The following is a 23,857-nucleotide window of genomic DNA, read 5'->3' as shown; positions in this document are numbered from 1 at the left end:
GTGACCCTGGGCAAGTCACTTAATCCTCATTATCCCCCAAAAAACTAAAACTAAATGCTTTGCAACCTAGTTCTTGACAGAGAGGTAGGTGAGCACTCAATCAACATGCAGAATGAAACATATTTTTGGATACGGCCAGCTTGAATGATTTGCTTGACTATGCATATTACTTTCAAGAATTTGGGGGGGGGTGGTTCTTTTTTCCAATGAAAGATAGGGAGTTGCAGGAGGAGAAGATATAAATGCTTCTTAACTTTTAAAATGTTTCAAACAAAACAAAATCAAGTGCTACAGATGTTTAAAAATGTATCGTTGATCCTTACCTTTGATGAAATGATTCGGTTATCTATAAATTTTTGAGGAGTATAAAGGCCATTCTGAGGAAATCTGTTTGCTATATAAATTGTTCTTGTGTCACTTTGATGTGGCGGGTCAAAACCCTAGGATCAAAGAAGAAAAAAGGGATTATAACTACTTTCTATAGAAGTAACTTCTGTTTTCACTTAATCAGAGATTATTTGTATATATTTTTTCCAGTCTTTTCAAAAATTATATAATGTGCTTAATAACCCCCAATCTTCTCCTTTAAACAAAGGTCTTCCATTGATGTTGTAGGTAGGACTAAAAATTGCAGAATGCCAGTTTTCAAAAAACTAAACTTGAAGGTTTCCAAAAAAGCAAGCAAGAGAACAAGATGAGTATGAACAAGCTGTGCAGAAGTAATATTAGGGGGCAGCTAGGTGGTGCAGTGGATAGAACACCGGCCCTGAATTCAGGAGTACCTGAGTTCAAATCCGGCCTCAGACACTTAACACTTACTAGCTGTATGACCCTGGGCAAGTCACTTAACCCTAATTGCCTCACCAAAAAAAAAAAAAGTAGTAATATTAAGGATGTCACTGGAGAGCCATGTGACTGGAAAAAAAGACAGAACCTGAAGAGACAAGATAGTGGCATTATGTACATGCTCCATTGGTGTAACATCAAGAGACCAAGAGGCAGGCACGCAACAAATTGTATATAGGCCACACAATCTGCCAAAGGATGCATAAGAGTTGCACATGATGTAGAGGCAGGGATGTGCTTTGAGTTACATTGTTGGAGTGCCTGAATAAGACAGAAGATCAAGTGAACTTTTGGAAGAATAAATTTTAATTTTTAAAATAGGAATGCACACTAGACTGGAAAGAGTATCTTCAAACTATCACGGGTTCAGATCTGTGATTTCATACCTGTGAAAAAATCCACCAAGAAAACACCTCCTTCTGCTGATGCAGAACAGCAACCTGTCTGTAACTTAGAGATTTTGAGAGTCACCTAAACAATGAGAAGTGACTTGGTCAGGCCATACAGCCTGGATTTGAAACCAGGTCACAGGATCATAGATTTAGAATCAGAAGTCTGCACCCCTCATTTTTCCAGATAGGGGAACCTAGACTGAGAGGTTAAATGACATGCCCAAGACCAACTAGTAAGGGTTTGGGGATATGAAAGCAGGAAGGTCTTACTGCCTCCTAGCCCTCTGACCTTTAGTCTGTCTTCCTGATTCTAAGGCTTTTTTTTGTCACATTAAGGCTTTTTTATGTCACACTATCCCTCATTAAAACAATAATCAGGGGGCAGTGGATAGAGCACCGGCCCTGGATTCAGGAGTACCTGAGTTCAAATCTGGCCTCAGACACTTGACACTTACTAGGTGTGTGACCCTGGGCAAGTCACTTAACCCTCAATGCCCTGAAAAAATAAAAATAAAAATAAAAACAATAATCAAAGGAATGTCCATCTATTTTATTCAGCCCTATTAACATATTGTATATTAATTCAAGACAAAGTACAAGGATGAAGTTAGGCCATTTTATCAAAGTGAGTTTTGAAAAGAAGTACTCTCTGAGTCAGCTAGATGGCTCAGTGGATAGTGTTGGGCCTGGAGTGAGGAAGACCTGAGTTCAAATGTGACCTCAGACACTCACTAGTTGTGTAACCTTGGGCAAGTCACTTAACCTGTTTGCCTGATGCATGAGAGAAGGAAAGAGCAAACCACTCCAGTACCTGCCAAGAAAATTCCATTTTTGTTCAGTCGTTTCAGTCATGTTTGACTCTGTGACCCCTTTTGGAGTCTTCCTGGTAAAGATACTTAAGTGCTTTGCCATTTTGTTCTCCAGCTCATTTTACAGATGAGGAAACTGAAGCAAACAGGGTTACATGACATGCCCAGGGTCATAGAGCTTATAAGAATGTGAGGCCAGATTTGAACTCGGGTCTTTCTGACTCCAGACCAAGTGCTCTATCCACTATACTACCTAGCCTACACAAGATCAAAGAGTCCAACATAACTGACCAACAACTCTCTGTAGATAGAAGAACACACTTGAAATTAACCATATTAACATTATTATCATAGCCTGATTACAAATCTCCCTGCCTTCAGCACCTCCTCATTCTAGTCCATCCTGTGCACAGCTGCCAGGATAACTTTCCTCAAATGCTCTTCACACAAGGTCAGGTTCTATGCACAAGAAGCGACAGTGACTATCTGGTCAGATCTAAAACTCTGTCATCAACACGGAGGCTATTCCTAACCCTAATTCTCCTGCACTTCTAACCCTCTATTTCCATATCCTTCCATACCTATCCAATCTCATCACTTGGTACTTTTCATATAGCCTCCTTGCTCCCATGATCCTCCCCTTCCTTCTTGCTTTCTGTACAGCTGACTAGTTTTTTTAGTTCTGCACATCCTGCTTCTCTGTCGAAACTTTCTACCAACCCATGTCCATTGCTTCCTTTCAAGATTAGATACATGTCATCACTTTCAAATATCCTTCCATGACTAACTGGACCCATGATATTCATATTCTTGCTTTGGATTTATTCAGAACTTATACGAAACAACCAGAAAACATAAGCAAATATAAGACAATGTGGTAAAAATTCTTTTTTTTTTTTTTTTTGGTGAGGCAATTGGGGTTAAGTGACTTGCCCAGGGTCACACAGCTAGTAAGTGTTAAGTGTCTGAGGCCAGATTTGAACTCAGGTCCTCCTGACTCCAGGGCTGGTGTTCTATCCACTGCACCACCTAGCAGCCCCACAAATTCTAATATTTTCTCCTGAATTTCGGTTGAAAGCTCTCTAAAGACAGAAACACCGTAATGGAAACTAACTCCTTCACTGGTCCCCCTAATGGAGCTACAAACACCCAGAGAGGATTACAGCCTGAGATGTAACGCAAACTCATTCCTCACTAATTAATAAATTCTCACCAGATCATATCGCCCCCCCACCCCACTGCCATGTTGTATCCCTCCCTGCCCAATCCTTTATTCCTATTCCCCTAAACTCAACCCCCAAGTCGCACTTAAGCTGCCACCTCCTTCCACCTTGTGGTTTCCACGAGTAGTAAACTTGCATTATCTCCTCTCATCTTCTGGCTCCTTCCTGATGGACACAGCCTCCCTGGACATCTTTTCTAGTCCTGATTCCAATTTCCCATATGCCCTCTACTCCCCGGTAGAGAAGGGGGACTGGATTACTCCATGCTTCTCATCTTCTGCCATTGCTCAAGTCTCCTCTCCTCCTCTGAGGTTAACTCAAGTAATTTCTAGCAGCCAATCAAAATGTGGATGGGTGTTGTCTACTGACCTCAAAGACAACCCCTTCTTACTTCAGTTCAGTGGCTAGCTTGTAGTCTTTCTCTCTTCTGCACCTCCCTCCCTCACACTAGGGAACTTCCACATACATACTAATATTCCCTCAAACACCCTGAACTCTCAGTTCTTCAGCTTACATATTTCTCATGACCTATTCTTCCACCCCACTTCACTTACAAAGAGACGGTTATACCCATAGTCCTGTCATCATCCACAAGGGCACTACTTGCTGTCATTCCACTTCTTCCTCTGCCCTGTAACTCTAAAGTCTGTTCTTCATCTAAATCATGACCTCCAATCCCTCAATTCTTTCCCAGGTCATCAATCCCTGCGATGGCTCCTCTCTTCCTTTCCCCATCTGACCCCTTCGTGAACTAGTTCTATTCTACACTGTCCTCTCCCCTTAAGTGCCTTGCTCCCTTAACCTGTCTAAAATCTTGTCCTACTCAAAGCTCAGGCCTAGATTACTCCCACCATTGCTCCTCTTCAAATGCTACTGAACAAAGACAGAGAAAATCACAGAACAATGAAGGATGGATCCACTACAAATTTATATTATGTAATCTCAACCGGGTCCTCACTGCAGCAAAGCAATCCTTTTACACCTCACTAGCCGACTCATTATCCCCACTCACAGTGGTTTTTCCAGATATTTTCATCTCTTATCAAAACTCTCACAGCTCTCTATCCTCCACCATCTCCACCAAGGCCTTTGCCTCATATTTCACTGTAAAGGAAGGTCATCACTGAGAGCTGCCTCTCCTCCTCCTCATCTCACATTACTCTTCTACTTTACCCCATCTCACATAATGAGACAACTCATTACCAAATCAATTCCTTACGTGTACCAGGGACCCCAATTCCATCTCATCTTTTCCAATAGATTGTTTCTTCTATTATTCCCACTCTCATTTATCTTCAATCTTTTTGCCTGCTGCTGCTTCTCTATTGCCTCTATATACACCCAAGTCTGCCCTACCTTAAAAAACAAAACAAAACACAACACCTCATTTGATCCATCATCTCCGTGTGCTATTGTTCCCTATCTCTCTCATCTTATTTGAGGTTATTTAAAATCAATACCTCCTTCTGATAAAGGCCTCATCTCTAAAATATATAGGGAATTAAATCAAATTTATAAGAATCCAAGTCATTCCCCAATTGAGAAATGGTCAAAGGATATGAACAGGCAGTTTTCTGATGAAGAAACCAAAGCTATCTATTCCCATATGAAAAAATGCTCTAAATCTCTAATGATTAGAGAGATGCAAATTAAAACAACTCTGAGGTACCACCTGACACCTATCAGATTGGCTAAAATGACAAAAAAGGAAGATAATAAATGTTGGAGAGGCTGTGGGAAAATTGGAACACTAATGCATTGTTGGTGGAGCTGTGAGCTGATCCAACCATTCTGGAGAGCAATTTGGAATTATGCCCAAAGGGCGATAAAGCTGTGCATACCCTTTGACCCAGCAATCCCACTTTTAGGTCTTTTGCCCAAAGAAATCATGGAAGGGGGAAAGGGACCCACATGTACAAAAATATTTATAGCTGCTCTTTACGTGGTAGCAAGGAATTGGAAGTTGAGGGGGTGCCCATCAATTGGGGAATGGCTGGACAAGTTGTGGTATATGAATACAATGGAATACTATTGTGCTGTAAGAAATGATGAGCAGGAAGAGTTCAGAGAAACCTGGAGGGTCTTACGTGAGCTGATGATGAGTGAGATGAGCAGAACCAGAAGAACATTGTACACAGTATCATCAACATTGAGTGTTGACCTACTGTGATGGACTATATTCTTCTCACCAATGCAATGGTACAGAAGAGTTCCAGGGAACTCATGATAGAAGAGGATCTCCAAATCCAAGAAAGAAAAAGAAAGAAAGAACTGTGGAGTATAGATGCTGATTGAACCATATTATTTCTTTTGTTTTGGGTGCTGTTTTTTTTTTTCTATTTTGAGGTTTTGCATCACTGCTCTGATTCTTTCTCTTATAACAGGATTAATGCAGAAATAGGATTAATGTTATTATGTGTATATATATATATATATATGTGTGTGTGTGTATATATATATATATCTATATGTATATGTATAGAGATATATAGATATAACCTATATCAGATTACCTGCTGTCTAGGGGAGGGGGGAGGGAGGGGAGGGAGGGAGAAAAATCTGAAATTGTAAAGCTTGTATAAACAAAAGTTGAGAACTATCTTTACATGTAACGGAAAAAATAAAAAACCTCATAAATTTCAAAAAAAAAAATCAATACCTCGACTTTCTTTCCTCTTTCTTCTTAATTCTCTGTAGTCTGCCTTTCAGCTTCATCATTCAATGGAAACTGCTCTCTCCCACAGTCAATGACCTAACTGCCAAATCTAAAGACAGCTGACAGCGTCAATCACCAGCTTCTTGATACTCTCTTCTCTCTAGGTTTTGGTGAACTCTCTCCCGGTTCTTCTCCTATGTGACCGCTCCTTTGCTAGATCTTACTGCACATCCCCAATAACCAGACATGTCCTGGGTCATCTTCTCTCACTCTATACCATTCACTTCAGCAGCCATGAATTCCATTGTCATTTCTATAATGATTCTCAATTCTACTTATCCAGCCTTAACCGCTCTCCTGATCCCCAGTCTCACATCCTCAACTGCCTGTCAGACATCGCAAACTGGATGTCCAAGTTTAAGACATTTTAAACCCAACAGGCCCCAAAATGAATTAACTTATCTTTCCCTGAAAACCCTCCTCTTCTGACCTTCCCTATCACTGCAAGGTGCCACCATCCTCCCAGTCACCTAGCCCCATAAGCTCATCCTAAACTCCTCACTCTCTCTTACCCCCATGACCAATCTATTGCCAAATCTTATTGATTTTATTTCCACATCATCTCTTGTATACACTCCCTTCTTTCATCTAACACTGCCCACAGCCAGGTACATGTTTAAGCACCTGGAAGCAACAGTCTGCTGACTGTTCTTTCTGCCACACGTCTCTTTCCGTGACAATCCATCATCCACTTATCGAAGTGATCCTTTGGTACAGTTTCTAGTACAGGTCTATTTCATCCCCTACTCAATGGACTCCAGTGGCTCCAGGACCCAATACAAAAGCTTTTGTTTGGCACCCAAAATCCTTCATAACCTGCCTCCACTCTACCTTTCCAGTCTTCTTACAATTAACACTCCCAATGCCCATCACTTGGGCAACAGCCGAACAAGTTGTAATATATGATTTTGATGGAATATGATTATTGTACTACAAGAAATGACAAGGAGGATGATTTCAGGAAAATCTGGGAAGATTTGTATGATGCAAGGTCAAGTGAGCAGAACCAGGAGAACACTGTACATAGTAACAGCAATCCTGTACAATGATCAATTGTGAATAATTTAACTTTTCCTAGCAATACAATGATCCAAAATAACTCTGAAGGACTTATGAGAAATGCTATCCAGCTCCAGAGAAAGAACTGATGGAGTCTGAATGCAGACCAAAGCATACTACTTTTGACTTTTCTTGTGGGTTGGGTTTTTTTTTTTTGGTCTGTTTTCTTTGGCAACAATGGCAGTATATTTTACATGACTGCATTGTATAATCTGTATCAAATGCTTGTTTTTTCAAGGAGAGGTGTAGGGAGGGAGAGAATTTGGAATTCAAATTTTTTTTAAATGTTAATTTTTTAAACATATAATTGAGAAAAAATTAACACTCCCTCCACATACTCTTTGATCCAGCATCATGGGCCTCCTTGTTGTTCCTTGAACAAGATACTCCATCTCCCAACTCAAGGCATTTCCACTAACTATCCTCCATACCTGGAATGATCTCCCTTCTTACCTCCATCTTGGGCTTCCTTGCCTTCATTCAAGTCCAAGCTACAATTCCATCTTCTATAAGAAGTCTTCCCAGAGCCCCCTTCATTCTGGTGCCTTCCTTCTAGGTTTGTTTTTTTTTTTATTTGTATGTTGTCTCCCCCATTAAACTGTGAACTTGAAAGCAGGGACTGTCTTAACATTTAAGCCAGTGCCTGGAATGTAGAAGGTACTTCATAAACATTTACTGACTCACTGACAAAGATAGGATCATAGTGTACATATATAACCTATATCAGATTGCTGGAGAATAGTTTGGAACCAGAAATCTTATAAAAACAAATGTTGAGGGGCGGCTAGGTGGCGCAGTGGATAAAGCACCGGCCCTTGATTCAGGAGGACCTGAGTTCAAATACGGCCTCAGACACTTAACACTTACTAGCCGTGTGACTCTGGGCAAGTCACTTAACCTCCATTGCCCCGCAAAAAAAAAAAAAAAAAAAAAAAAAAACAAATGTTGAAAACTATCTCTACATATAACTAGAAAATAACAAAATACTTTTATGTTAAAAAAAAAAAGGTAGGATCATAGCATTTCTTTTGGGACTGAGCTTGCTAAAGTGCTGAACTTTGTGTCAGAAAGATCTAAGAATCATAGATTCAGAGCTGGATGGGAACTTAGGAATGGCATACAACAACCAAGGTTACAGTTGTGGACATGAGGCCCAGAGAGGAGAAAGTAGTGCAGGCAGGATTTGAACGCAAGCCCTCTCACTACAAACATGGAGCTTTGCTCCTTATCCCATACTCACTGCCTCTGACCAGCCTGGTGACCCTGAGCCAGACTCTAGACCCCCCCAAACTTTCACCTCCCTGTCCGAAGACTTAAGGCCACTGGGAAGCTAGAATGGGATGATGAAATAAAACCCTCCGGCTTGAAAAGTGTGTCAGTTTCTTCTAGTGCCCAGAGCAACTATATCACTAAATTCTAAACCTGGGGCATCAAATTTGTAATGTAAAACTGGGAGGGTTCTACACCAGATTAAAATGCAATTGGAAAATCGTTAATACAATACATAAAAATGCAGATAAAAATGCAGATAATATCAATTTGTGGTTTTCTAAGTCATATGCAGCTACAGGGATATATATCTATTTGAGTTTAACACTACTGTTCTAAACCATAAACACGCAAATGCTTTTTAATGTTAATAATAATCATTAAGAATTTTTAAGTATCTGATTTAATTTGGGGGAATCTCAAGTGAATTCCCACCTGGCTATAACTCATATAAGACAGTGGTTCCCGACACTTTTAGAGATGAAATATCTTACCATTGCAAGTTTGATTTCAAAATCATCCCTTTCCAGGGGGCAAGAAACAATATTAGATAAGGTTTTCTTTCATGATTTGAAAAAATACTCCTTGAGATAACGGATAACACGTACAGCATTCTTAACCAGAGCGGGAATTAAAGGAAAGGACAGTTATTGGTTAGGAATTACTTCTTTATATTGTCACAAATGATCTCCAAAGAGATTCTCAAACCCAGTTAAAATTAATTCATTTAAAAATGATATTCCACACAAGGGGAATCATTATTATAAAGTCAAATAGATGATAATATACTACAGTTCCAGAAAGGTTGAGAAGTGATGTTTTCACTTAGAGCAGTGTTTCTCAAACTGCAGTTCACAGGAAGTTCACTTCTAAGGTTGACAGCAGAGTTCTGAGGGAGGTGCAGATACTGAAGCTCACACTGCAGGAGGCTCACTTGCACAACATCCTTTTGTGGAACCATGTTAACACACCCTTCATCATTACTTTGTTCCTTGACTATCCCTCATGGTTAGCAATTGATTCTGCCATACCTCTCAATCAGCTAGCTCATCACCTTTGCTTTCCTAACTATTTCACTCATAAAACTCAGTTGGGAACCTAGAAGTAGCCGACCTGGATAAAAAACATTTTATTTCAATCTCTTCCCGAGAAGATAAAAATATTTTGGAGTAGGGATGGGTAGAATAGGGATGAATAAGAGAAGAAGTGAAAGGAAAAGACAACTAATCTGGTATATTTGAAAATATAGAAGTCTACCAGAAGATTTCAAAATAATATCTGCTAACCCTGATCCAGAGCATGTCTGGTTGAGACATTTGTCATTTCATAAATCTCAAGTTAGGAAATACAAGGATTATTGAGCAACACCTTAGTCATAACTAAAAATCACTATTTCTCAAGACAAGGCCTACTGTGAAATGTTAAGAGAATTTTAAAAGGTAAAACTCCAAACCTGGAGTTCATCAGGACAAGTAGTCAGGAAAGGGAGAATTATCATGTTCCTTGATGCATTCCCTTTAATAAGAATGATTCATTAATTAATGATGCATTCTCTGCTGGGTGGCCCTACACCACTTATTTCTTGTTTTTTATATTCTTGTTTCGTGACTTGCCAAGGTTGACCAAACTTTCTCAAAAAGATATCCTAAAACTCTCAAAACAAATATTTTCAAGTAAATTAAAACAAATTCCTATTTGATTTTTTAAATTATTAGATTATTAAAATGTTGTAGCATTTTGAGAAGGAGCTGTCACTGAACCAAAAACTTTCTATTCAATAAAGAGTACAATAATACGCAATGATGTATATTTCATCACCTTTGATCTCCTCAGCTTTTATCTCAGGTGACCCTACTTCCATTTAGATAGAAAAGAGAATATGTGGGTTAAAATTTCATATACTGAGTCACCGTTACTGGCTGGTGTGATCTGTTTCTTTCCTTAGATGTCTCCAGAAAAAAAATATCAGTTTTCCTGACATCTAATGTATTGGGTGCAAGAATAGTCAAAATGAATTCATTACTTTTTTCCTTAAACTTACTCCTCCTGCTACCTTCTTTATTTTTGTCAAGGTTACCACCAGTCTTCTAGTTAGCCAGGTTTCCAACCTAGAAGTCAGCATTAACCCTTTGCTCTCATTCGTCTCCCTTATTCAATCAGTTGTTAAATCTTACCAATTCTACCTCCTCAAGATCTCCCATGTCTCTCTTCTTTCTCTCTAATCTCAGAGCCACAGACTTGTTCACGCCTGCATCACCTCTCTTCCTAGATTATTGCTATAGCCTTCTAACTAGTCTCCTTGCATCCATTCTCTCATCTCCAATCCAGCCTTGGGGTGGCTAGGTGTCGCAGTGGATTTAGGAGGACCAAGTTCAAATTTGGCCTCAAACACTTGACACTAGCTGTGTGATCCTGGGCAAGTCACTTAACCCTCATTGCCCCCCCCCCCCAGTTCTGGCTCAGCAACCAATCCAGCCTCAACAATGTCCAAAGTAATATTCCTAAAATATAAATCTGACAATGACACTCCTGTGCTCAAAAAGTTTCAGTGGCTCCCCAATGACTCTAGAAGAAAATATGTACGTCCATGTGTTACATTTTTGCTCAGAGATACAAACAAAAAATGAACCAGTCTCCATCCTCAAAGAAGACACACTCTTTCTAGGATTCATTCCAGCAACACTTCTTTGTCTGAAACTTCATGACCAAAAGCTAAAAATATATAGAAGCTATAGGAATGCATTTTAGGATGTAAGAAAAAGGGAGTTAGAGTATAAAAGCGATCTAAATACTCTAGAAAATATGCAGATCTTGGGGAAAAGCTTGAAGAGGCAGGGAAGGGGCAGTTTTGTAGCCAAAGAAGGAAGAGAAAGGAGAATTTCCAGGGTCAGAGTAGCTGAAGGAACCTGTAGTAGAGTAAGGTGAGGACTCAAAGAATACAGTGAATATCTGTTCAGAAAAAAAGATCTATCCACCTCTAGCAGCTTCTGAGACTGGGATTCCAGCAGTTATATCTCTCCCATGTTCTAATAAGGAAGTCCAGAAGGGGAAAAAAGACACCAGTACTGATAAAGACAAGTTCTTTCTGATTTCCCTATTCTCCCTCTCCCCCCATTCACCCTAAAATAGCTTACTCTTAAAAATAAGAACAAGTTTAAGGTATGCCTTAAAGTCTAAAAACAGGAAAATAAAGTACTTGGTTCCACAACTGGAGATACAAAGGTTTAAATAGAAATGATGGTTGAGTTTAACCCACCCAACTCATTCACACTCAAGTCTAAGAAATCAAATCAATAACTGTAATTATTAAATCCAACTACCTAACTATTGAGCCTCATTTTCTAAATGAGGAGACTGAACTTAAACAGATCTAACAGGTCTAACATTCTAGGATGCCTCCACACTCCCTTGTTGTTTTTCTAGGAGAATGCAGAACAGTTAACAAGTGGGTACCAGAAACCAGAGAGGGAAGGGATGGCAGCATGAGTGAAAACAGGCAGCTGGGGCAGGGTTCAAACATAAGCTGTGCTGGAGATATTTCTGTCTTGTTAATGCACACAAGGAGCTTTGGTTTCATATGCTTTTAAAAAAAACAACAAAAACCTGTTAAAAAAGGAACTTCCTTCCTGGAGAATTTGTTAACAACCATATATAAGGAAAGGATTTTTTATAGTTTGCTGGAGAAACAAATTCAATACAATCCCAAAACAATTAAATATTAAGGGTAAGAAGTTCTATTTTTAAAACCCCGTTCTAATTATTCTATGTCAGAGAGGATAGGAATCAATTCATCTACTAAAATACTGAGGCAACTAGAAGGTGCCCTGGAAAGAGTGCTGGACAAGAGTCAGGAAGATCTGAGTTCAGACTGCTCCTCTGACATTGGTTAGGTACGGTTATGGGGCCCTTGGCAAACTACTTAAGCTTTCTGTGCCTCAGTTTTCTCATCTGTAAATTGGGGGTAATAAAAACACCTACCTCACATAGGGTTGTTGGAAGGTTCAAGTGAGTTAATGTACATAAAATGCTATATAAATGCTAGCTGTTTTTATTATATAGTTAAATGCTTAATCCAGACTTGTCAGAAAAATCACATCATGATTAATAAAATATGTAAGCATTCTAATAGGAATTTACAGTAACACTAACTACTGAAAAGACACAAGAGCAAGAAGCAGCAAGAGGATAATACATAACATTTTTCTTTTTTTAATCAATCAAGACTTATTAGGGATGGGGGTGCTATACAGATGTTATAAAAGGTTGTTTTTGTTTTTGTTTTAATCAGGAAAGAGACTGGATTAGATGACCTTTAAGGCCCATTCCAAATCCAAAATCTTATAAGCCTATGTACCCCAGCACTTTCAAGTACAAAACTATATAGTTGTGTGACTGGGCAAGTCACTCAACCCTCATTGCCCTGAAAAAACAAACAAAAACCCAAACAACAAAACTATATGGTTTTAAAATGTTTTAACTGATATTTTCTATTATCACTTAGAGTTATGTTCTGTTGTCACTTATAATTATCCCAAGTATTCCTCTCCCTCCCCCTCCTCCTCCTCCTAGGGAGCCATCCTGTAATGACAAACAGTTGTCTTTGGAGAGGTTAAAAAAAATCAGCACAACTAATCAATACACTGAAAAAGTACAAAAATATGTGAAATGTGTAACACCTATGGCCCATCTGCCTCCATGAAAGGGTAGGCTGGGAGCGTAATCTCATATGCCCAGTAATGGAATCTCTGGTTTAAAGGGGATGGACATTTAAGTCACTTTACTTGCATAATTCCAAGATGCTTTCCAAAATAGTTGTACCATTTCACAGCTCCACTAACACCGTATTGTGTGCCTATCCTTCAACAACCCTTCAACTTTGAATGTTGCCAATTTGCCCATTTGCAGGGTGCAAAGTAAAACCCCAGAAATATGTTCTGATTTGCATTGATCTTATTACTAGTGACTTGGAACATTCTTTCATGTGGTTATGGATACTCGATGTTTCTTTTGAGAACCATTTGTTCATATTCTTTGATTATTTATCTACTAAAAATGGCTATTAGTTTATATGTATACACATATATGTATATACACACATTTATATGTGTGTATGTGTGTATATATATGTGTGTGTATATATATACACACACATATGTGTATGTATATAAAGGTTGCATATCCATTAAAATAATTAGCTGGATGTCTGGAAGTGCTTTTCCCACTTTGTCCCTACTTATTTTTTTTCCCCTTTCTCTTGATTTTCTAGATCTTTTGTTTTTCCAAATGAATGAGTATTTTATCAAGTTCTGTATGGTATCTCCTTTGTAATTTAACTGATATAGCATTAAAAGTGTAAAGCAACTTTGACATTATTGTCAATTTTTATTATATTAGCATAGCTTATTCATGAGCACTGAATATTCTTCTAGCTATTTAGGTGGCATCATTCCAATCATTACAGTCAAGTTACAATGTATCCAGCTGTGAGCTCAGTATAAGCTCAGAATGCCCTACCACAGGTCAGGCATAAATAGTTCATGGGAATGTTTGGGTTGGATTCTCTTAAGTTTGCCCACCTCACATTTCTTTTGGGGTACTTCAGTTCTACTTTGCTCATAGAGCACAGAACCTTCTCTGATGAGGGCATGCCATGCTGGGCAGTCCTGTCCAAGTGTCTCCCATGTCATGTAATCAGTACCAAAGTTCTTAAGAGAGACCTTGAGAGTGTCCTTATGTCACTACTTCTGACCACCCTGTGAGCACTTGCCCCGTGTGAGTTCTCCATAAAATAGTCTTTTAGGCAAGTGTACGTTTGGCATTCAAACACTGTATTCCATGAAACATTTTAATGGGCTAGCTATTTAAGTCGTTCTTTATTTTTTTTGAAGAAACACACTGTAATTGAATCTATACAAGTTTTTTTTGCGCATCAGGAAGTCAATCCCAAGATATTTTATACATTTTATAGTTATTTGAAATAGGACTTCTCTATTATTGTTTCTTGAATTGTTATTATTATATAGAAATGGTTGTGTTTTAAGGATTTATTTTGTAGACTGCAACTTTGCTGACGCTATTACTTGCTGATTCCCAGAATTTTCCAAGTAAACTATCATATCATCTCCAAAGAGGGATATTTTTACCTCCTCTTTATCTTTATTCCTTTGATTTCTTTCACTTGTCTTATTGCTCTTGCTAACATTTCCAGAACTATATCAAATAACATTGGGGAGAGTAGGCATATACTTACTTTACTATTACTCCTGTATTTATTGGAAAAAGGTTCTTCTGTATCCTCAATGTATATGATGTTCACTTTTGGTTTAAGATAGATGCTTTTTATAATTTCAAAAGGTGCCTCTGTGCCTATATTTTGTAGAGTTTTTAGCATGAGTGATGCATTTTGTCAAAGGCTTTTTCCATAACTATTGAGATGATCATATGGTTTTGGATGTTTTGATTCTTAATATAATTGATGATGATTATTTCCCCTAAAGTCAAACCAATCTTGCATCCCTAGTATAAATCCCACTTGGTCATGATGAATAATTTCTTAGATAAACCTGACAGAATTTTGTTTAAACTTTTGAGCTCATTCACATAGCTTTTGCTGCATAGTAAATTTGTTGCTAGCATAATTAACACAAACAGAAGTCATACTACTGAGTTTGCTTACAACATATACAATACATGCAATACTATTTAATCCTGCATGAAGAAATCACTACACTCACCATAGATGGGCCAAAAAATTCTAAAACATTTCTGCAAATATGGAAGAACTGCAGAGTGGTAAATTTCTACCTGATAGTTTCAATTTAGATACAAGAAATTTATCTAGTTATGGAAACAGTGCTCACTTCAAAGCCAAAACAATAATTTAAAATGGCAAGATTTTGTAACTTTGGGATGACAATCTCAAATCCCTGTCAAAAGTGGAAGTTATCAGTTTGGTTTTTTGGGGGTTTTTTGTTTGTTTGTTTGTTTTTCGGGCCAATGGGGGTTAAGTGACTTGCCCAGGGTCACACAGCTAGTGTCAAATGTCTGGGGCCGAATTTGAACTCAGGTCCTCCTGACTCCAGGGCCGGTGCTCTATCCACTGCGCCACCTAGCTGCCCCTATCAATTGACTTTAAAAAAACCAAAGTGGGGGGCAGCTAGGTGGCGCAGTGGATAGAGCACCGGCCCTGGAGTCAGGAGGACCTGAGTTCAAATACGGCCCCAGACACTTAACACTTACTAGCTGTGTGACCCTGGGCAAGTCACTTAACCCCCATTGCCTCACTAAAAAAACCAAAAAACAACAAAAGTCAATTGATGAAGTTTTTCCTAACAAATGTTTATTACGAGACATTTAAAAAGGAAAAAAGAGAAGCTTGTAGATTTTAGGTATAGTGGAATCTACCTAGGAAAAGGAGGGCTAGCAAGAGGCTTCCTAATAATTTTTTATTGTTCCTAATGCTATTCCAAAATAGCTACAGTGGCTTTCCAGATTAATGGTGGGAGGGAGTCATTTCCCAGACAATTACAGATTTAAAGTAATCAATCTTACAGCTTTGGCTTTTCCCCAATGACCCCCATCAATTAAGAAAACCTTGTTGCTACTTACTCTGATGGAATAAATCTGAAACCAGCACATATTGACTCCCAAAGTAACATAACTTTTGTACTTTTCTGGTGGCTATACCTCCCAAATATGTAATACAATTTCTAAGGAATTAAAATTGCTAGAACAGAGACTCCTATGAACCAAGGATGGCCTTGGAAGGGGTCTATACAAAAAGCAGCAGTCACTAAAGTCAATCAAATTGATATTTCTTTCAGTGCTTACTATGTACCAGGCAATGTGCCTGGCTGGAACTGGAAAGCTAAGCACCAAGGTACTTTACTAATAAAAAGGAAGCATTCTAGAAGATGACAATGAAATAAAGAGAATACTTGCTTGTCTTATCCTGTCTGTGGGTCGTTCAGATTTTACCAAATTCCAAGAGCATGGGTTCAGATTTGGGTAAGCCCGGGCCTCTGAGGAGACTAGGCACTAGACAAGATCTAAACCTCTGTAAATAAATCCCAGCTTCAGTACAGATACTTCTGTAAGATTCTTTAGCTTTCATGTAACAGACATCTATATGGGAAATGGACAGAGGTAAAGTTGGCAAGTCTTGTACCTCATAACTTGGTGAGGAGATGGATAGATAAAGGAAAGTTTTCTGGCTTTTTCTGAGGCCCTGGAGCAACAGAAGCAACAAAAGCAGCACAGAAGGTTTTCTAGGTTGCTAAGCAGGCCTGTGGCAAATTACAGAAATACCTAAGTTTGGTTACAATTCTATTAAGTCAAAAATTATTTGCCTTCCCATATTCCAACATGCAAAAAATGTTGCTGAAGATGCTTAAACTGGTAAAAGAACAAAAGCAATAAAAGAAAGTAGTAGGTAAAAATTTTATTTGAATTTGTGTTCTCTCCAAAGAAATAAAGTAGTACTATATTACAGTATAACCATCAATACTGATGTATACTGATGAATTCCCATTATTACTTAATTAACCTGTGTATTGGCGAGTCATGCAAAAGTCACATGTAAAAATACAAACATCTTGACTTCTTGCAGTCATTCAAGATGGTGAAATATAAGTCTCTCCCTCTACAATGATTTATTAAGCTTACACTCTAGCTAGGAAACCACAACCAATATTACCAAGTACAAATCAAATCAAAAGATAACAGACAAATCAGAAGATCAGATTTTAAAGATCTTTAAAATTCTATAAGTTATAGTAAAGAAAAATAAATAGGGTTCCTGGCTACAACCCATTTGTTACCTTTGTAATGTTAACACCAAAGGTGGAAAATGGGAAAATATTCATGTCATCACTTTTATATGCTGAAAAACCTGTTTCAGGAACTAGAGAGGCTTGTTTCAGAAGCCTGCAACATGACAGCACAAGAAAGACAGACCCATTAATACCCTGTCTTTACTATGGAATTAAAATTCCAACAATTAATTTTTATTAATACTGAAAGCATTAAGGGATCATTTATATCCATGGGAAGCAATGACACAGAAGGATGGAAAAAGTCATAAATTATATTAATACTCCAAAAAGGCAATCAAGGAAATATCAATTACTATCAATCCATCTTCATAAATTCTCTATAAGAATAATCCTTGGGGGCAGCTAGGTGGCACAGTGGATTCAGGAGGACCTGAGTTCAAATCCGGCCTCAGACACTTGACACTTACTAGCTGTGTGACCCTGGGCAAGTCACTTAACCCCAATTGCCTCACTAAAAAAAAAAAAAAAAAGGCATAAAACAGGTATATGAATATTTTTTCAAAGCTGTTTAAAACTGATGAAGGAATGTCTTATGCAAGATCCCAATGGAAGATTTTATACAAGGCAAAGGGGGGAAAGGAATATGCATTTATATAGTGCCTATGAAGGAAATCCTCCAGATGCTTCTGTCTGTGGATGATATTAAGCCACAGAACAACTCATGGCTTAATAAGATCTATGAATACTTAAGGGAAATCAGTCTAACAATCTTTATAGAAAAACTAAATGAATGAAAGAATGCTTTCTGCCCTGATAACACGCATTTAGGTGGCCATTCCATTGAGTTAGAATCATATTAAATATATTTAGGACAAGCATTATAAATAGACAATGAGCTGAACCTAAAATTGAATAGGAGGAAGAGAGGAGGGTGGAATTTTATTCTGAGATATAGCACTATATTTTTAAGGATCCTAAGCTGCTCCACAGTGGGAAGATGAATTTTTTCAAAACAAATGCTTTTCCAATGATGTTTCCCAGTCTTGGAATACTATACTCTCCAGGGAATTAAAATGGCAAATGAACCAAGTCCAGAAGCCTGAAGATGAATCATTCTGCCTACTCTGTGTGAGAGAGGTGATGGACTTAAAATCCAGAATGAGACATACATTTTTGCATACAGCTAATAATGGGAATTTGCTCTGCATACTTCTCATGGAAGTTTTGTTTTCTCTTTTTTGTTGTTCACTGGGTGTGTGGACAGTGAAAAGGACACATGAAATGTAAAATAATTTGGAGTGTCAACAGGCAATCACAACTTCATGAAACGTAAGTGAAAACTAGGTTTATCACAAGAGAAATGAACATGCATGTGGAACCCAAAGAGTTCACAATCCATACAGAAGTTTGCATATTTATGAGAGTAGGACAAAGTGAGTCTCCAGGAGAAAACAGATCTCCACTTAAACTGGGGTGCCATAGGAGGAAGAAAGGTGAAAAAACCAAAACCCCTCTGAAAATGGAACTGCTAGACCATGAACATAGGATGGTCTGCTTATCTACAAAGGTCCCAGATGCACAAGCAGTTTCCCAGCTTAGTACAGACCAACTGGTACCTGTCTTGACTCCCAAAGACACACACAGGGGAGTCCAGGTTGGGATGCAAACAAGTTACTTCAGCTCAAGGGGGACTAAGTCCTTGACACATTCAGGGCCTCCTACATGCTCTGAGTCCAGTGTTTCAGTTCAGGGGACTCCTTAACACTCCTTACAAGAGATGAGGAAGCTGCAAGTGACATAACGGGCATTGGCGCATGGGTAGGGAAGCTGTAGCATACTTCCTACATCTGAGAAATGGCATGAATAAATGAATGAATGAAAGAAAACCATTTATGAGGTATTTATTGTGTCCTAAGTACTGTACCATGTGCTGGAGATACAAAAAAAGAAACAATCCTGGCCTAAATTCTAACGAGGGAAGATAACACAGATACAGGAATGTTGATTTGGAGAGCTTTGGTCTGGAGAGCCACAAGGATGGTGAGCTGTACACATGATGGGCATTTCCAGAAACAAGGGTTAAAGTGGGCTAGTTTCCACTCAGTCCAGGAAGGCTTCTGAGCACCAGGGCAGGAATTCCAAAGAGTGGATTAACCTACTCACAGACTGGGGGAGGGAGCTCTCTAAGTACAATGCAAGGGTTCTGGGGACACTTAGACATAGGGACATAAATGCCAGGAAGAAAATGTGTATCTAAAAAGGAGGTGGACCAGTGGCATGTGACAAAAAGGAAACCTGATGAATAGCTTAAATTCTCTACTCATACCCTCAAAATAGAGAGACCTGGAGAAAGGTCTCTAGTGTGTTGAACAGATAGATCCTCTGTGGAGGAAATATAATGTATATAATGAAAATAACTGAAATTCATATCTCATAATATTCTTGTGGAGATGAGATGGAGAATACAGACGAGTAAATAGTACAATTGGATGGTATATCTATTTAAAAAGGAACATGAAACTTCACTTGCACTGCTAAATAATTAGGTGACCATATCAAAATATCATTGCAAAAATGTCTGAGATAATATTCTATGAAATATGGCTGTGTATGAAAGGTTACTTGGAAATTTTTTCAGTGAATAGCTCAGTCAGCAATAAAAACAAAATGAGGCCTGGTATGAAACCTGACAAGTTTTAAATAAATGGCTGCAAAAATATAAGAATATAGCAATCAGAAAAAGACAGCTATAAACCAGACAATTTTCTAAATTTTTAACATTCTACCATTTCTCTGTATAAAATCAATAAGGAACTAATGAAGTTGGAACTATGCTCCACACTCACTAAACTGTGCATATTCTTTGCCTCAGATAGTGCACTTGGTCAATACCCCAAAGAGATCAAAAGGAGAGGAAAAGGACCCATATGTACAAAAATATTTATATCAGTTCTCTTTGTTATAGCAAAGAACTGAAAACAGAGTGGTATCCATCAATAGGCTGGACAAATTTTGACATATGACTGTAATATCATTTCACTGCATTCTACAAAATGATTCAAGAGAGTTTCAGAGAAACCTAGGAAGGCCTTATAAATGGATGAAAAATGAAATGGGCAAACCAAGAAAATAATCATTTATTTATTAAGTAATAATAAACATTTTTACTTAAAGTTTTGAGTTCCAAATTCTATCCCTCCTTCCCTCCCTTTCCAAGGTGCTAAGAAATCAGATATGTTATACATGTGCAATTATGTAAAACATTACCATATTAGTCATTTTGTATACAAAAACTTGAATAAAAGAAAAAAGTGAAAGTGGAAAATAGCATACTTCAGTCTGTGTTCAATCAATATCAGTTCTTTCTTTGTAGGTGAATAGTATGCTTTACCACTAGTCCTTTGGGATTGTCTTGGATCATTGTATTGCTGAGAATAGTTAAGTCATTCACAGTTCTTCATCGAACAATATTGCTGTCACTATGCACACAAGAAAACAATTTATACAATAACAACAGTATTGTTAAGACAAAAAACTTTGAAAGACTTAACTATCATCAATGCAATGACCAACCACAATCCTAGAGAGGAACTCAAGGTGCAGAATACAGATATACTTTCACACATGCCAATGAAGGAATTTACTCTTCAATGAGGAAAGAGGTAAAGAAGGGGGGACCCAATGATAAGGTTCCCCAAGAAATAAAAATAAAGAGGGTCACTGAAGCATTAAAAAAAAAACACCAAAAACCATAGATGAGAACAAAAAGAAGTCCAGAAGGAAATATGGAAAAGCAAGTCAGCTTTGAAAGCCACATGTTTAATACTTAAGAAGGAAAATCAAACTATATGTAATAAATTCATAGATATATAATCCTCTTTTCTCTTCTTTTTTATGTGTAAATGATTACTTTATTTGGTGTTTAATTTCAAGATAAAAAAATTTTAAATGAAGCTTGCCCAATGAAATAAAAGCATATTTTTCTACATCGTTATACCTAACAGTTTAAATATGACAAATGAAATCAGCTGCCACTAGCAACCACCAACTTGGAGAGCAACATTGGAAAGGAACATAAATCTCCTGTACAATTAGTGGATGAAGACAGTATTTATATGACACCTTAACTTTAAGACATAGGCACTATCTTCAGTGACTGGAACCTGAAGGAATACCTATTCCTATTATTACACTGGTAGGTAAAGCAAGTTTCCCATCTAGGTGCCAAGATAAAAGTAGAATGTAGGGAAAAGATATGTTTGTGGCATTTCAAGTTGTTTTTTAATAGGAAAATGCAGTCCGAATGATCTTAATATGTAATAGGTTCTGTAATCCTATTAGTAGAGGGCCAAGGACATTAAATTAAATAGGTTCTTGTAAGCTGTACGAGGAACCATAGCCACCTGTAAAACAGTTTCTACAAGAAATTCTAAATGGTGTTACAGGGGCATCAGAAAGGGGGTCAGAAAGAGCATTAGAGTTCACTTTGTCCAAAATTCTTATTTTTACAGATGAGGAAACTTAAGAACAGAGAACATAAGTGGCTTGCCCGAAGTTACACAGGTAATAAGTAGCAGAGTGGATTGCAAATCTAGTTCTCTTGAACTTTAAGAACAGCACCTCATGGTAAACTGAGAGCTGCCTATACAAAATGAAAGGCTAATTTGTTCAGGCAGTTACTTCTTTAATGTAGAATAACCATTGTTGTTGTTTCTCCTTTGTTCTTGAAGAGGATCACAACATCATGGTGATGTCATGACTTGCAGTGAATTGGATTTAAGTGAGGGAGGGCTGTACAAGGTCACCAATCTCACTCTCTCCTCCAGAGTCATCTGGGTCCAGTGGTAAGACAGATATCAGAACAAATAACTAGGTGGCAAAGAAATCACAACCCAGGGCTTCCAAAGGCAGTATGTAAAAACTGGTGTGCATTTTTGGAGTTAGAAAGGCCCTCCCAAGAGTAACAACCACCACTGGTGACTGGACTGACCACCGATGCAATCCTGCCACTTTATGGCATTTCCTATAGGATTATAGGACTTCCTAGAGGAAAAAACAAAGGCTCCTTGAAATGAAGTTAGCTGACAGTGGTCACCAAGCTGCAAAGAGCTATTTGGGGAGGGGGGCAGGGTCCTTGGGCCCAAAGAGGAGAAGGAGAATTTGAGAGACACCATTAATACAAAGATTCAGTGAATTTTCTACCTGGTAATAAAAGCCAAAGTACAAAATGGGCAAAAAGTGATCAAATGGTAACTTTTAGAAAACTCACAATTTTAAGATTAACAGATAATATGCTCCAGGAGGGGAGAGGGAAAGAGGAGAGGGGAGGGAAGGAAAAGGGAGAAAGAGAGGAAGGGAGGAAGAGAGGAAGAGAAAGGAAGAAGAAATAACAGCATAGCAAATTTCTGGGGCTGCCATATAAGGCAAGAAAAACACAACTGGAAGTATATTTTGCTAAGCAAAATAGCTATATAGTCTTAGGGTTCGATTTTAGCCAGGGACACGAAGACAGAATACTAAACAGAAAGCATAAGATTAAAAAAAATATATTCATAAAAAGAGCTGAGGGTAACTAAGCTTCCATAATAATATGTATACTTTGTATACAACCAAGTGGCTCCTGCCATAACATTCATGAAGCTGAAACTCCCTAGATCTTTGGCCCAACAATAAATGTGTTAAAGTTAAGATCTCTTTTGTAATACTGTGCACAAAAACATACAGACTGCTCTAAAGATACTGAACATTCCTGCTTTCACTCCCTTCTGTTCTAATTTCATTCACAACATCTACCATATGATTTCTTTTAAGTTTCCAGGTAAAGAAGTAGCAGTCAACAACAGAAGAACTTCCTCTCTGCTCAGAATCTGAGAGAGAAGTATGAGCACACAAGTATGTGGGTCTAGAAGAAGAGTAATCCATTAATCCTTACAATTTAATTGGCTTCACATAATAACATAGGCTAGTTATAAAGCCTATCTTGTTTTCATTCCTTTTGAAAAACTTAGCAGAGTGATGAAATGAATGAGAGCAATGGATATTCATTCATCCTCTTACTTCTTTTCTTTAGGAGTATTTTTCTTTCGATTTATAAACAAAAATTCTACTTAGAGATCTTAAAATTACAGAAAAGGAAGAGAACTCACAGGTCATCTCAATTTGTAACTGAACTAGAATCCCCTTAACACCACCGCCAAGTGAGGGGGAACCTACTACTTCTTGATGTAGGATGGCTTTAATTATTCATTTCTTTATGCCAAACCAAAATGGGCCCTTTTGCAGCTTCTCCTCTTTACAATTCAAAAATTTTAAATAAAATCCTGTCAGACTAGTTTATCCAAGAAATCATTCATTATGACCAAATTGGATTTGTAGCAGCAATAGGATAGTTTAACATTAGGAAAACAATCACTATAATTAATCTTATTAAAAACACAAAGTAGTCTTCACTCTGGCTGCTTCCCCACACCCCTTTTCATCTTCCTTTTATAAGACAGTATTCTCCCATTAGAATGTAAGATCCTTGGAGAAAGAGAGAGTCTTGTCTTTTTCTTTTCTTTTTTTGGCTTGCATTTGTATCCCACTCCCCACCCCCTCCAAACTAGCACAGTGCCTGGCACATAATCAAGTGTTTAATAAATGCTTGTTTACTAAATGACTGACAAAATCAAAGTAAAGCAGGGATGCCCCAACTCCTTGTTATTATTTGATATAGTTCTAGAAATGCTAACAATAGTAATAAAAGAAAAAAATTAAAGGCATAAACACA

General features: G+C 38.0%; 1 protein-coding gene across 5 annotated transcripts in view; it reads right to left on the bottom strand.

Annotated features, from left to right (window-relative positions):
• The window catches only part of ATP11B (ATPase phospholipid transporting 11B (putative)), a 141,969-nt gene that overhangs the window by 106,812 nt on the left and 11,300 nt on the right, over positions 1-23,857 (bottom strand). For all 5 annotated transcript variants that reach the window (XM_043991380.1, XM_043991377.1, XM_043991378.1 and 2 more), the window contains exon 2: positions 324-440. In XM_043991380.1, coding sequence (XP_043847315.1) covers positions 324-440 — 117 coding nt within the window. The remainder of the gene's footprint in view (positions 1-323; positions 441-23,857) is intronic.

This window comes from Dromiciops gliroides, chromosome 3 (genome assembly GCF_019393635.1).
Source record: "Dromiciops gliroides isolate mDroGli1 chromosome 3, mDroGli1.pri, whole genome shotgun sequence".
In the NCBI taxonomy this organism is placed as follows: Eukaryota; Metazoa; Chordata; class Mammalia; order Microbiotheria; family Microbiotheriidae; genus Dromiciops; species Dromiciops gliroides.
This window is presented reverse-complemented; position numbering and strand designations above follow the sequence as displayed.